Source organism: Panthera pardus, unplaced genomic scaffold, assembly GCF_024362965.1.
Source record: "Panthera pardus isolate Hobbes unplaced genomic scaffold, ASM2436296v1 HiC_scaffold_16, whole genome shotgun sequence".
NCBI classification, from domain to species: Eukaryota; Metazoa; Chordata; class Mammalia; order Carnivora; family Felidae; genus Panthera; species Panthera pardus.
The window spans coordinates 149,928,446-149,944,050 of record NW_026526721.1 but is presented as its reverse complement, the minus strand read 5'-3'; the positions used below and the strand labels follow the sequence as shown (position 1 = coordinate 149,944,050).

Below are 15,605 nucleotides of genomic sequence, written 5' to 3'. Positions count from 1 at the left end.
GAGGAAACTTTTTCTGGTGTTCAAGCCACCTAGTCTATGGTACTCTGTTATAGCAGCTTTGGCAAACTAATACACCTGCCTGTATGTCAATACCACTCTGTCTTAATTAATGTAGCTTTATAATAAAGGCATTCCACACTGAGTAGAGGTAGTGAGAGTGGATGTTTGAGCCTTGTTCTTGACCTTTAGGGAGAGCATTTGGTCTTTTGTGATTGAGTATGATGTTAATTTTAGTTTAGGTTTTCTTTCTTTCCCTTTCTCTCTCTCTCTCTCTCTCTCTCTCTCTCTCTCTCTGTCTCTCTCTCTGTCTCTCTCTCTGTCTCTCTCTCTGTCTCTCTCTCTTTCTTCCTTTCTTCCTTTCTTTCTCTCTCCCTTTCTTCTTCTTCTTCTTCTTCTTCTTCTTCTTCTTCTTCTTCCCTCTCTCTCTCTCCCCCTTCCTTCCTTCCTTCCTTCCTTCCTTCCTTCCTTCCTTCCTTCCTTCCTTCCTTCCATCAATGCCCTGCCCTATATATAATGGAGGAAATTTCCTTGTAGTCTAAGTTTGCAGAGGGCTCCTGTCACGAATGGGCATTGAACCGATCGTATGATTTTTCCATTTTATTCTGTTAATGTGGTGAATTACACGGGTTGATTTTGAATGTTGAACCAACCTGGAACTGTTTAGATAAAACCCACTTGGTCTATGTATATAATCATCTTTTTGAAATCTTGCTGCATTGGTTCTGCTAATACTTTACGGAGGATGGTTGCATTCAGGTTTATGCTGGTCTTCAGTTCTAGGTGATTTTCTGGAATTATGTGTTTGATTTTATAAATGGATACAGCTCTTCATTAAAGATGATTTTCAAAAATATTGCTTCCCGTGATTTCTAGGCATGTGCGGCTGGGAGGTGCTCCTTTCAAATACCATCTTTTCTACCGCTGAGAAAATGGCTACATAAGATGATTTTACTATATTTTTTCCTTTTGCAGAAGAGAGTTTATTGGTTTCTAGTTTATATTTTATAGCCATATGATTAAAAGATCAGGGGATAGGGTCTCCTGGGTGGCTCAGTCAGTTAAGCCTCTGACTTTGGCTCAGGTCATTATCTCGTGGTCTGTGAGTTCGAGCCCCACGTCGGGCTCTGTGCTGACAGCTCAGAGCCTGGAGCCTGCTTCGGATTCTGTGTCTCCTTCTCTCTCTGCCCCTCTGCCTCTCATTCTCTCTCTCTCTCTCTCTTTCTCTCTCTCTCAAAAATAAATAAACATTAAAAAAGAAGTTCAGGGGTTATAGTGTATATAGGATATTTTAAAAAGTATTATAATTTATTTTATCTTGGAATTATAGATAATACTTAGAATTTAAAACTTCAAGTCACAAAAATTTAGAAGTTTTGGATCCTGTCTTTGGCATTTAGTGGCTAGGGCCACTAGCTCTCTTGTATGCTTGCTTCATTGCATCGAAAAAAGTAATTTATGTCTTTTTTTCTAATTTAAGGGTTGGGTGGGATGAATGAGACTGGCAGATGATCAGGTACCTTCTCCCTTTCTCTGCGGCCTGACATCGTCTGTAAATGTTTGCTGAATATGAGAGCAGAGCAAGGCACCACCTTAGATGAAACTGTATTAATTTCATGTGAATAAAAAAATGGGTTGATTTTGGTCCCTGGAGCGCATTCCTCTTGCCCTCAATTTGTGGTCTCTCCTTGATTTCTCAGGTCTTGTGTTATCATCCGTGTTGGGTATTAAATCATGGGGAGGAAGCTGGACCTGTCTGGTCTGACCGACGACGAAACGGAGCATGTCCTCCAGGTGGTTCAACGAGACTTCAATCTTCGCAAAAAAGAGGAAGAACGGCTAAGGTGAGATGCTTCTGTTGCCCTCCTGGGTAGCACGGGACAGCTTTCCTGAGAATGTTCCTCTCCGCTAGCCCCGAGTTCGAAGTCTTTATGTCATGTACACACACTTCTGTTTATAGGAAGACTGCCCTGTCCTTCACAGAAAGGCTCACCAGCTTCAATGCTGGGCACCATAGTGCCCGTTCGGAAACATGCCTCCCCATCAAGGTTTTCCTTGGGCTTCTCACCCTGCACAGTTTTAGCTGCAGGAGAAGTATACCTTGTGATGACAGTGGCTATTTGGAGCTTGCAACTTGGCTTTAATTTTCCTGTTGGCAGGTAGTAATCTTCCTGTTGCTGAAGAATAAAGTGTTAGGTGAACAGTTCTTGGAAGAATTAGACTCACAGAGTCTGTACAATCTCCTGTTAGAATACTCAACTCCCATGGTGCAGTAAAAGAGTTCCAAAGACCTGGTATAAGGAAAGTGCCATCTGGCTGGGCTGGGGTCACCTGGCCTAGCACCACCTTCCTCATTTTATAGAGGAGGATACTGAGGCCCAGAGAGGGGCTCTTCCAATGCTCTAGTTGGCATTTCCTCGTGGAATGTTCTGAGAAATACAGTTGCTGCTCATTTGGGTAGAAATGACTAAATTTGGAAGAGGTCAGAGTGATCAAAATGAGGTCATATGTTGGGTCTAGTGTGTTGGAACTAGATAGTAAGTCATCATTACCTGCCCTCGTCCATCCGTCTGTTTTCCCTTGGAATCTGATGGGTTTATCATGGCACTGTCTTCTTCCTTAGCCACCGAGCTCAAAACCCCTTTGTAATTCCTCCCCTGACTTAGTCCCCACGCAGGGCTGGACCAGGCACTGCTGAATCTGCCTCCTCACCATCTGTCCCCGACTTTTCCCCAAGTCCAGCTTTTATCACTGTCATCCTGGGAACTGTCATAATCCTTATGGCCTTCTGCCTCCACTCCTCCAAATAGCCAGGGCTGTGCGACATCTGAGCCCCAACCGTGTCCTTTCCTAATCAGCCTGAAATGTGGGGTTTTTTTCCTTTTCACTTCGGGTACGTCAGGCTTTCCAGCTCTTTACGTATTACCTCCCTGACTAGATTATAAGCACTCTGGTATAATCATGTCTATTTCTATCATGGGTTTTTTTCTCTGTCATATTATATATGGTTAATATGTGCTTGTTTGAAGGAAGACAAAAAAAAAAAAAAACAACCACCTGTTAATTAAATAATTAATTGATTTACAAACCATGTGCCAGGCACGGTTCAAGCTGCTGGGAATATGGTGAGCAAACCTAGTCTTTGTCCCATGGAGTTTATATTCTAGGCACCAATCATGGGTGCCTACCGAGCACTTGAAACGTGATGAGCCTGAGCTGGGATGTGCTGTGTGACATACACACCACATTTCAAATTTAGTGCCCGACAATGTGTCCTGCCTTAGTAATAATTTTGTATTGACTTCATTTTTGAAATGCTCTTGTTATACGAGATATACGAGGGGAAAGAAAAAAACATTAAATGTAATTTTCGCGGTTTCTTTTTACTTTGTCTAGTATGGCTGCTCGAAAATTCAAAATTCTGTGTATGTCTCATGCCATATTTCTGTTGGATGGCACTGCTCTAGAGGGAGGAGAGAGAGGGGAGATGAACAAATAAAAATGTGTTTAGATACGTTCAGTAGCGGTGAGAGCCATGAAGAAAGATAAAGCAGGGAAAGGGGCAGAGACTGGAGGAGGGTGGCAGGTGCTGTTTTTCCGTGGGCTGCTCAGGGAAGACCTCTCTGGGGACGTTGGGGACATTTGGGCAGGGATCTGAAGGAAGCGAGGGAGGGAGCTCTGCGGCTACCTGGGGGGACATTAGGCGCAGCAGAGGGACCCACAGAAGTCAAGTTTCTGACTTAAGGACATGCCTTGTATGTTTCCCCGAGGAGCTAGGAGGGAGTGAGCCAAAGAAACATAGTACAGAATGGAATCTCAGCAACAGCCTGAGCTCCAACCATGTAGTAAGTAGAGAATCTGTGGTAAAGCCCTGAATCTCACTCTAGGTGGAGGAATCACAGAGTTTTTAGCACAGGAGACATGGTGGCCTGACATCTGCTTTATAGGGTCGCGGTAGCTGCTCGGTGGGGGGTGGGGGGGAGGCATCACAGAAAGGCGGGACTAGCAGCGGAGGAACTGATAGGAGGCAGCGGTCCAGGTGAAAGGTCGGGCTGTCTCAGAGCAGGGGAGGTGCAGCGGGTGGTGAGTGGTGGTCAGATCCTGGATACGTGTCAGAGGTTGAGCCAACAGTGAATACTGCCGCATTTCCTTACTGGGATATGCAGTGTAAGGGGGCACAGAGTCAGGGAAGACCGTGAGGTTTGTGGCTTGGGTGACTGAGAAAATGAAGTTGCCTTTCACCGAGTGGAGAAGACAGAAAAGCAGAGAGATGTCAAGTCGGCAATTCCGTACTTGCATCTGGCGTTCAGGTGGGAAATCCAAGCCAGAGATAAACACTTTGTAATAGAAATGGCCACCAAAGGGCAGCAGAGTAGGCAGAGCCTGGAAGTACAGTATAATGCCAGTCAACACGAAGACTGTTGGGGGTTTGTGGCCACTCATTTCCACTGAGACCAGTTTCAGCACGGTAGTGTGTTTGCGCCGCGTTATCCAGCTTTTCTCCTCAACGGGACCACCAACAAGACTCATGTCTAACTCAGTTTTGTGCCTCAAGCTCTGGGCACTGGGCCTGGCACATAGTAGGCATGCCCTAAATATCTGTGGGACAGATGGATGAGTGTAGATGGGCTGTCAATCTATATGGCCATCTTTATGTGTGCCTTGAAGAAGCAGTCTTCCTATTTTCTAGGAGTCATAAAGACCAGCTGTGTATCATGCCTCATCTCCTGCAGACTCGGGTATGGGTAAACCAAGAGTGTATTCAGTGTCTTCTGACTGTGGATACTTGTCTTAGCTTCACTGGAGTCATGTGCTGGACTGCGTAGAAGAGTTGCTTTATGGCTTGGTTTGGGGAGACTTATTTTTAAAGGCAGTGCAGTTGCCATTACAGTAGCTTGCCAAGGTGGGCGCCATCTTTCTTTGAGGACTCTTGGCCTTTGGCCAGTAGTCCGTGACTCTCCTGCAGTTCCATACAAAAGCACACTCGTGGGAACCTGCATGTGTTAGGAAAGAATGATACTTGAAGCCATCAGTGCCTCAAGAGGAGTGACACAGCACCTCTTCTGTCCCTGGGAGTGGATGATTTTCCTCTGAAGACAGCCGTCACTATTGTCCTTCTACCCAAAGCCCAGTCAACATGCTTCCGTGAATGCTGACCAAACTCTGAATGATTTGGCCTAGGACCTTATTATTGGGTAAGAAGAGGTTGGGACATCACCACCTCAAAACCACCGAAATCATCAAAACATTTGCCTCACCTTTTCGGCATTGCTTGGATTTAGGGTGCATGGGAGAATCTAGGGAGCTGTGTTATAGCAGGCATTTTTGAATTCTTTAATATTTGCTTAAATGACCATAAGACTCAGAATGGAGGATTTTTATTTTAAAGTTTTAAATTGAATTACGTGTCTTTCCTCCTGATCAGCTGTTTTTTATTTACCTGGTTTCTCTCGTGAGCTTTGGTGGGGGTAGGATTGGGTTTAGAAGTTATGCAGTGTTTCTAATGATCTTCAGCGTGGACATAAAGTGCGGCAAATAAATAGGTGGTGGAAGTGTGAATTAAATGTCCTCAGAACAGAAGGGGAGCTAGTGGGACTGAAGAATTCAGCACAATTAGGTCATGGAAATGAATTCACGAAAAGAGAACTAGAAGGTGCAAAGCAGTCACCGTGAACTGGCACTGCCCTGGGTACTCTGTAAAGTCATCTTACTGCTTCCTCCCTGGAGTCTCTATAAGGTGGATCTCCACGTTACCTGGAGGCACCCAAGCACAGAGAGGTTGCAAAGCTTGCTCAGAGTAGCACGGCTCGTTGGGGACAGAGCCAGGATTTTGTTTCCCAAATTTCTCTCAGTTATATATACTAGATGAAGCCTTTTCAAAACTGTCTCCCTTCTTTCCTTCCATCCTCCCTCCCTCCTTCCTAGCCCTTCTTCCTTCCCTCCCTTCTTCTCTCCTTCTTCTCTACCCCTCCTCTCCCTTCCCCTTTCTGTATTTCCCTTTCCTTCCCTTTCTTTCCTCTGTCTTTCTTGTGGTTAGGATCTTGTTTAACCAAAAGATAGCCCGAGGTGGTGAAGAGAGTCTGGTTTTAGAGTTTCAAAGTATGAGTTTGGGTCTTAGCTTGAGCCCCAACCCTTAGAAGTCCACTTACTCCTTCGGTTTAAATTGAACCTCTAAAAAAATGGGACTAAAGGCACTTGCCCTATCTATTCCATTATGTTGTTGTAAATACTGAAATAAATGATGCATTTAAAAGTGCTTTATGGGGGCGCCTGAGTGGCTCAGTTGGTCGGCTCAGGTCACGATCTCATGGTTTGTGAGTTTGAGCCCCACATCTGGCTCCTCAGTGCCAGTGCAGAACCTGCTTGGGATTCTCTCTCTCTCTGCCTCTCTGCCCCTCCCCTGCTCATGCATTCGCTCTCTCTCTCTCAAAATAAATAAACTTTTAAAAAGTGCTTATGAGTTGTTAAAGATATATATGTAGATCATAGTAACTGACATAGATAGTCGGAGAACATTGACCAGTAGTGGAAGCACCATGACTTGGGGAAGCCTTTCAAGATGGCGAGCCAGGACAGAATCCTCACGAACTGGAGTGACAGGCAGGTAGGATGGATAGTCTGTGCCTCAAGCCAATCTCTCTGTCCTGAGTTCAGGCCTACAGAGTACACTCTGGAGAATGGTTAGCACATGGCTTCCAGATGGCCCTCCCGGGACATCCCACAAGTACCTCCGTCTGCTGTGCCCAAACGGTGCACTCTCCCAAGGTGGCAGGGGATGGGGAGTCACAGACACTGGCCTGACTTTGTAGACCCGGCCTTCAGCAGGAGGAACAGCGGGCTTCTGCAGGGCCTTTCGGATTTCCCAGACATACCTGGGCGGTCCATTATGATTTAGTGTGCTCTGGGTAGACTTTAAAAAAAATAATGGCACATTTTAAGTGAAGGTTAGGGCTCTTTCCTCAGTTTATTCCTAGGTTAAACTGCCTGTAGGCTGTGGGGAAATGATACTTAAAAGACATTTATTGGGTGCCTACCATGTGCCAAACACCATGGTGGGTACTGAGTATAGAAGATCAGTGAAACAGTTACATGTCCTGCCCGGGGACAATGACACACATTAAGCAAGCAATCCTACAATTGGCTATATAACTTCAACTGTGGAGAGTGCTCTGAAGGAAAATTGCAGGATGCTTCATCAGAGCATACACAAAAGAACAGGTTAGATGCTGGGGGGCATAGAAGACATTCCCAGGAAACTGACACTCCTGCTCATCCTCAGGGCTGATCTGGAATGAGCCGGGTCAAAAGTTACGTGGATGTTTTGGTGGCAGCTTTGGTATGTGTGCCCAGGATCACGTTGTACCAGCCTCCCATCTCCCCACCTTGGGCAGTGGGATGGTGTCACTGAGCATTTATATACCAAACTGGTTTCAGCAATGCCTGTGCTTGGCTGTAGAAGGTACTCTGGTCACAAAAACAGAATTAAATACAAGAGTATAAATGAAATGTGTGAAGAGGTGACAGGGCTTCTAAGCCGTTGCTTGGGAGCATTGCAGAATCTGCCCCCGGACCAGGTGTCTGAAGATTTGACACATCCTTTTTTCTGGTTCGCTGTGGGAGGGGGGAGAGAGACATCATCATCGCTGTGATGATGAGCCCACAGAGTAAAGTCATCATTAGACCTCACGCCCGTGCTGTTGTGGATCTTGGTCCCCATGCTGACGTGTGGATCAATTCTAAGCCCATCTTGATAGGCTGGTGGAGAACTCAGTCATTATTAGGGTGGCCTGTCGCCCTGCTTCTGCAAAGATCCCAGGTGGGTATAGTCCTGAGGTATTGGAGATTCTCTCTGGTTACCTGTCCATCCACATAGGTTTCTTTTTTGATGCCCATTATCTCAGGCCACGTGGTCCTGTTGGTTGGGCTGCTGTGTTGCCACATCCAGTATAGATGTCCCCCTGCCACTCTGCCTAACGACCTGTGGTCTCCTCCTGGTCTAATGGAAACCTTTCTTCGCGCCCACTTGCTGCTCTTAATGGTTGCCCTCCCCGCCTTGCTCTCCTCTGAGTCCCCAGGCAGCATTAGTAAGTAAGTTTGGAATCTATAAAAGATGTGAGGAGCCCTTAACTTCCAGCAACTTCTACTTCCTGCCCTGTAAAATTTCTGCAAGCCCAGAATTGACAAAAGCAAATAATACCCATAAATCTGTAGGGCTCATATATGATTTGATACCTTATGTTGGCAAGTGACCTTGTCTTCTGTGCCCAAGGTATCTTCACTTGGCCGTGGTCTCAGTCATAATTGAGCCCTTAGCAGCTGTCCTCTCCAGAAGTCCAGAGTGAAATGTTTCTCCTTGGGCTAGCTTGTGTTGTGAAGAACATAGAGTCAGGTTTGGGTTTTCATTTGTAATGAGAAGTCAAACCAAGCATCATTGTAATTTTGTATGGAATTACATTTTTGGTTTCTAAGATGAATTTCACATAAAGTTAAGTGCACATAGCTTACACGTGTAGTTGAACTTTGATAAATATATGCACAAATGGGTGTGCCTGGGTAGCTCAGTTGGCTAAGCAGCTGACTCTTCATTTCAGTTCAGGTCATGATCTCACAGTTCATGAGTTCGAGCCCTGCATCAGGTACTGACAGTACGAAGCCTGCTTGGGACTCTCCCTTTTTCTCTCTCTCTCTCTCTCTGCCCGGCCTCTCTCTCTCTCTCTCTCTCTCTCTCTCTCTCTCTCTTTCTCTCTCTCTCTTTCTCTCTCTCTCTCTCTCTCTCTCAAAATAAATAAATAAATAAACTTTTATATACATATATATGTGTGTGTATATATATATATATGTATATATATATGGATGGATGTATACACACACACATAAATGTAACCAATATGCTAATGAAGATGTAGAACATTCCATCATCTCCCACAGTTCCCTGCCTCCAGTCAGTCCCCTTGTCTCAGTAGTAGTGACTGTTTTGATTTCTTTATTTTTTAATTTTTTTTTAATGCTTAGTTATTTTTGATAGAGACAGAGAGAGACACAGAGTGTGAGCAGGGGAGGGGCAGAGAGAGAGGGAGACATAGAATCCGAAGCAGGCTCCAGGCTCTGAGCTGTCAGCACAGAGCCTGACGCGGGGCTGACTGTTTTGATTTCTATTACATGGTAGGTACTCTTTAGGATCTGGCTGTATTGATGTATGTATGTATGTATTTATTTATTTATTTTTGCTCAGCACGGTGGCTTTGAGATTCATCCATGTTGTGGTGTACATCAGCAATTAGTTCCTTTATTTTGCTGGGTAGGACTCCCCGGGGTGATCCATGCTGCCCCAGCTTGTGGACCCCTCCTCCTGTTGTTAATTGCGTCCTTTCCAGATTCTAGCTGTTACGAACAAGCTGCTATAAGCGTTCTTGTACAAGTCTCTGTGTGGGCTGTGCTTTCATTTCTCTTAAGCAAATACTTAGAGGTCAAATTGCTTGGTCTTAAGGAGGTTCACACAAGTAGAAAGTACAAAAAACCAGCGTGTATCCACTCCAGTCGTAGCAACTACCGGCATCCAAAGGCAGTTGCGGACATGGTATTATTTTGCCTTGAAATACTTCATCATGCATCTCAGAAAAGGCGCTTTATTACGTGGCATAATGCATGTTAACAGCTAACAGAATTAAAATAATTCCTTACTATCCCCTGTTATTTGGTAAGTTTATCCGGCGGTCTTTTTTTAAAAGGTCTTTTTACGGTGAGTGTTTTCAACGGAGAATGAAAAGTGTCCACTCACTAATAAATGTTTTGAATCTAAAGTCCCTTAGTTTTGTCATGACTTCTGACTTAAATCAGCAGGCCAGAGCAGGACTGGGTGCCTCCCGGGAATAGTTTTACTTTTGATTTGTTGTTCTCATGGTCAGGCAGAGTTAGAGATGGAGCTTAGTTTTGTTGTAATTTTCCCCTAAGAAGGTCCTTTGTGGCAATTTTTTCCATTGATCTCCCTCCAAATTCTATTAAAAAATTTCTTATCCATAACTTAAGTGTTCTTTTTCTTTTCCCAAAACCATGTATTTAGGTTGGGTGGGATATTTTAACGCATGCAGAAAGGACAGCATGGTCGTCAAGGTGGGTGAGTGGAGAAGGGCACGGTGTGGAATGTTACAGCCTCCATTTTTTCTAGGGCTCCCAGTGAGCAACCAGAAGATGCCTGTGCCCCACTCCCCCCAGCAACTTATGATGGGCACAGTCACATCACAACTGGGGTGTATACATCAGCTCTTATGTATCACCTCTTATGCGCACGCAGAGGTCTTACTACATAAAGTGATTCTGTGGACCCCATATCAGTAAGATTGCGTGCTTTCCCAGTGCTGCAGATGTGGGGCATTGAACATTTAATTTCACGAAAGACTATGTGTAGAGTGGGACTGTTTGGAGAGAGACCAAGACCTGGACAGTCCTGAGACTGGTAGACATGCAGTACCAGAAAGCGGAGGGGACACTTATTTACAAGTTCAGTAGAGTGAATGCCGATGCACTTAGCTCTAAGACACACAACAGCATTGAAGCTACGAAATAGAGGATGTTGGAGAACACAAGACATGTTGATTTCTGTTCCTACCTTCCAGGGAGCTTGGGTCTAATCTACTCAGGCACAAGTGTAGAAAATGCACATTATACTCGGTTGATTTTATTCTTTGCTTTTTCTGTTTTTGTCAGATGATTTCATGCAGACAGTAGAAATCAAAATGGTAAAGAAGATCTTATAATGAAAAGCACAGTGCCCTCTGCTTCATGTTGAATCATCTTGTTCTTAGCTCTTAGTCTCCCTGGAATTACCCCCATAAATCTAAAAAGTATGCTTATGTTGCTGTTTCTTGATGAATCAATTTTAGACATTCCTTCAGTTCTCTGCTCTGAATGGGCTTTTGCTCACTCACGCTACCATTAGCTTTTGTTTCTTGATGTTTCTGATATTTGTTTCTTGATATTTCTTGAATTACTTTTGGCCTGGTTTTCTCTTAGTCGTCTTTCAACCTTATATGATAGATACAGACCTTTGAGTCTTACCCCATCAACTTTTCCTATCCCTTCTTGATTCTGACAGTGCAGATGTGCATATTGGTGCCCCTGCCTTCCCTCTACCACTCCTTCGGCTTTCTTTAGCTCACATCTATCTTTGCTCTTACATACTCAAGGCCGAGGCCATTCACAGGCTCTTCTGCAAACATACTTGAGCCTCTCCAGTTTTGTTCAGAAGTTGACGCTAATGTTGAAAATCAGCAAGCAGCCCTTAAGTAATTATGATGGAACATATTATCTGTGCTCCCTCTCCTTTTTTAGAACTTCACTACAACCTGTAGGTGGCTGATTGTTCTCCTTTTCTCTTTACTTTTATAAATTAATTGCACTTTTATTTCTTTGCTGTCATTTTGAAGTAGTCTTGGGAAGGAGGGAGAGGCAGCTAAGTGTTTGTTTAGTCTGCCATCTGGACTTGCTGGTCAGGGCCGTGAGGTGCAGAGGTGACGAGCACTCCGGTGGCATGAACCCAGAGCATGCTCGCGGTCCAAGGGATGTGGATATGTCTCCTTCTATCACCTCTTCTCTTAGGCTTGGTACCCAGCTTCCTGAACCTGGGAGGTCAAAAGGAGTCCAGAAGAAGCTGGTTCATTGCTGTACGGGAACATTGTCCTATTCTCAGGAAAGTTGACATTTCTGGAAAGTCTGTCCTCACTTTCACTTCACCTCTGTGGATAGAGTGTTTGGGGGTGGGGTGGGGGGAAGGCACCCCATGCGATGGACCCTGTTCTTTCGGTCTTGGATCCATAATTCCAGGCATCGGCGATGCCTGCTGAGAGGCACAGCCTCTCATGGATTTCAGGTTTCTACATTTTTCTTTGCTTGACTGCCCTCTGTACTTCTAGTGTTGGTCTCCTTGGCAGAGGAAACTGGGTTCAATATATTGTCTACACAGGATTCACTGAGAATAATAAAGTTAATTTGTATAAAAACTCAGTGTGTTCAACACCGTGTTCAACGGTGTGCCCTAACAGCTAATGAGATTCGTCATCGGCGTGTGAAGTTTCTCTATTGCCTTCTTTCCTTAGTTATGCAACTCTTAAAGAATCTTTGTATGGTAGAAAAAAGTAACTAGACATATCTGCTGCACTGAAGGCCATGCTGTTCCAGAATCTTACCCAACCACTTTATTCCTTAGAATTTGAGTTTCTGGGGATGGTTGGAGTGTGGGAACCCCGGCCGGGATCAGTGTGGTATCTTTAGCAGCTCTGAGCCTGGCACCAGGCTCCATTGAAGTTCTGGGCCAACCAGGATTTTGATGACATCATTTATGGCAGCAACAAAGCCTCAGAGGGGGAGCAAGGCCCTGATTGGAGGAAGAAGTGCTAAACATAGCTTCCTAGGCTGTAGGCAGACTAGTGGACAGACCACCATAGGGCAGTAAGGCTGAGGGTGGGGACGGCCAAGTCGTGCTGCTTCTTTGTTGGACTCCTCGTGCTTCCCATGTGACTCAGATCCAGGAGGCCCAGCATGCATCTGAGCGTGCCAGTCTCCCTGTGGTAGCCTACAGAGGGCCCGGCCCCGGACTTGTACCTCGTCCCTCCTCAGGGGGCTGTGTTCGCTTGAGTATTGGGCATTTGGCCTGGCGTTCCCTTCTCTCTATCTGCCTCTCTGCGTTTCTGGCATACTTAATTTGAAGAACTTCTTTTTCTTCTGTGATGTAGCCTATCGTGATGCTCTGTCAATATCTGCTCAGATAAACAGATTAAATTAGTAAAATAAATAAATGAGGTGTCATCCGTACGGTGGAGGTAGAGAGTGCTCGCCAAATATGTCATGTGTTCCTGCACATTTCCCAGCCCCCCCTCCTCCCCTGCGGTGAGGTCGAGGCCATGTAACTAAGTCCGGCCAATAGGCTGTGGGAGGAAGGGTACGTGGCACTGTTGGACCAAGACACTTAAAAGCTGATACTCCTCTCTATCCCCCTGCCCACTGTGGGGACCCTGGAGGCCTCATGTTGAAACGTGGCATCACCAGATGGACGGAGCCCAATCCCTAAGACATTGGATGGAACGGAGTTTCTGATGGCCAGCAAGGGACTTTATGTGACAAAGAAACTTTTATTGGGTGAAATCGCTGAGGCCTCGGGGTTTATTTGTAACAGCAACATACTCTAGTATTGCTTTGAATAATATAGTTTCTGGGAGCTCAAAGGGACCCGAGTATTCATTATTTCTCTGCCCTTGACTTGCAGCTGAAGAAGCAGGCTCAAACAGTGCAGATAGTGGGAGAGCCTGGCCAGGCCCTGAGGTTCTGGATGCCAGGGCTCCTGGCCTTCTTCCACCATCTGGCCCCTCGTGTGGTAGAAGATACCGTGGAAAGAACTCCAGACACGCAGCCGCATCATAGTTTAGACCCTATGATTTTACATCGTCAGGCGCGTTTACAAAGTGGTTTTAACAGTGACTGTTAATTGCACGGTACTCTGGTGTTCACATTGAGTCTCGGAGGCATTTACGAGATAGACACAGCCTTTACAGGTTTTCATTTAATACATGCTTGCCAGAAGCTAGTTAGCAGCTGGATAACTTCCAAACCTTTGCTGGTGCTCTAGTGGACCTGTCTGTGGTGGAGCAGGGGTTAGAGGTAATGAAGTGGTTTCCTGTAACTGCGACTGGCCATTAATTGTCAGCGTTCGCTGAACTGGCGGTCTCCTCAAGCCTACCACGCACCGCGGGGCCAGGCTGGACCGGGCCAGCGGAAGGAAGGGAGGGAAGGGTTGAGAGCGCTTCCTGCCTGTCTTTGTCTGAGAGGCTCTCGGGGATGGGGGATGGCGGTGTGCGAGCTTCTCCCCCTTTCCCTGTGTTAAGGAAAGGGAACCGAATGCACCTGGAGACCTGCTTCTGCCGCCCCCTGGTCTCAACTGCTCACTTCTGATAGGACCCGCACCTGCTTTGCCCCGTGTGGGGGAGGGCGGTACTCCACCGCACAAGAGTCAGGTCCAAGTGTCTTGAGGAAATAAGAGCTCCCAGGCGTGTGGAAGAAGCCCTGTAGGGAAGAGAAGCGTCTCCCCCGGTCTAGAAACAGTTTGTGTTTCTAGTCTGTTATACAGACGCTCCTTTGAGGATTCATCGCCCTTTTTTATTAAAGTAGAAAGAACACAGTACTTTTAATAAAATGGGTCAGTGATCCTTCTTCATTCAAAATTCATTTTAATTTTCAACAAATTAAAATCGTATTACAAGAACTTGAGTGTTCAAGAAGTTTCTTTTTCAAAAAGTAAAACGCCTTTGTTCTCAGTGTCTTTTGTGGGGACGCTTAAACCGAGCTAACGAATGAACAAAGGCCCCCGGTTGTATCCGTCTCTGAATTTGGAAGTCCGATGGCCTTGTCTTTACTCGGTTGGAATAAGTGGGCCCTACGGTTGATGAGATAGCTGGGCGTTCAGAGAGTGCCTCTGCCTGACATCTCCACACCGGCCCTTTGTAGCCCCTCATACTCCACACTGACACCGTGGCACTGACCTGTCCAGTTAACGAATCTGTCATCTCAGAGGGGACAGGAGGGACTCCCTCCTCTGCAGCAATAGATCAGCGTGGCCAGCCAGTCACCTGGAAGGGCCCTGAAAGAAGAGAGCCCGAGAGCAGGTGCATTTTAAAGTCCAGTGGAAGGTCTGGTATGGTTCTGTTTGAATGTCACTTTGGGAAGGGGAAGGCCCTGTGAGAGTCAGAACCGGGAGACATCGGGAGAGAGCCTGGAGACCTGTGGGGACAGGTGCAGGGACCTCAGAAACAGGTGGGGGGCGCAGGGTATAGAGTATCAATCTCAAACTAGAGGGGACCTCCCAAGATTTTTTTAAGAATCTCCTTTTTACTTATTATTAGAATTTTTATTAATAATGAAAAGGTCAAATATACTAAATCAGAGTTGTTGGATTATTTCAAAATCATGGACTTAATGTCAGGACCCTCCTGGGCAAATGAGAAGGGAATGAAAGGTCAGAGGGAGAGAGGGAGAGCTTTATAATTTTAATTTTTTTTTTTTTCAACGTTTTTTATTTATTTTTGGGACAGAGAGAGACAGAGCATGAACGGGGGAGGGGCAGAGAGAGAGGGAGACACAGAATCGGAAACAGGCTCCAGGCTCCGAGCCATCAGCCCAGAGCCTGACGCGGGGCTCGAACTCACGGACCGTAAGATCGTGACCTGGCTGAAGTCGGACGCTTAACCGACTGCGCCACCCAGGCGCCCCTAGCTTTATAATTTTAATAAGTGTCTTAGTTCTTGAGGAATAGTCCAGAAGGTGGACTTACATGTATAGTTAAGACTTACGTGTATAATTAGAATGTTCTAGAGAGTTAGAAATAAAAACATCAAGGGGCACTTGGGTGGCTCAGTCGGTTAAGTGTCTGATTTTGGCTCGGGTCATGATCTCACAGTTCGTGGGTTTGAGCCCCACGTTGGGCTCTGTGCTGACAGCTCAGAGCCTGGAGCCTGCTTTGGATTCTGTGTCTCTGTTTCCCTCTGCCCCTCCCCCACTTGCACTCTGTCCCTGCCTCAAAAATAAACCTTTAAAAATTTTTTTTAAAAAAGAAAGAAAACCAT

General features: G+C 45.8%; 1 protein-coding gene across 5 annotated transcripts in view; it reads left to right on the top strand.

The window, feature by feature from the left end:
• The window catches only part of MYRIP (myosin VIIA and Rab interacting protein), a 371,862-nt gene that overhangs the window by 53,410 nt on the left and 302,847 nt on the right, over positions 1-15,605 (top strand). For all 5 annotated transcript variants that reach the window (XM_053903956.1, XM_053903959.1, XM_053903955.1 and 2 more), the window contains exon 2: positions 1,698-1,841. In XM_053903956.1, coding sequence (XP_053759931.1) covers positions 1,732-1,841 — 110 coding nt within the window. In that variant the 5' untranslated portion in view covers positions 1,698-1,731. The remainder of the gene's footprint in view (positions 1-1,697; positions 1,842-15,605) is intronic.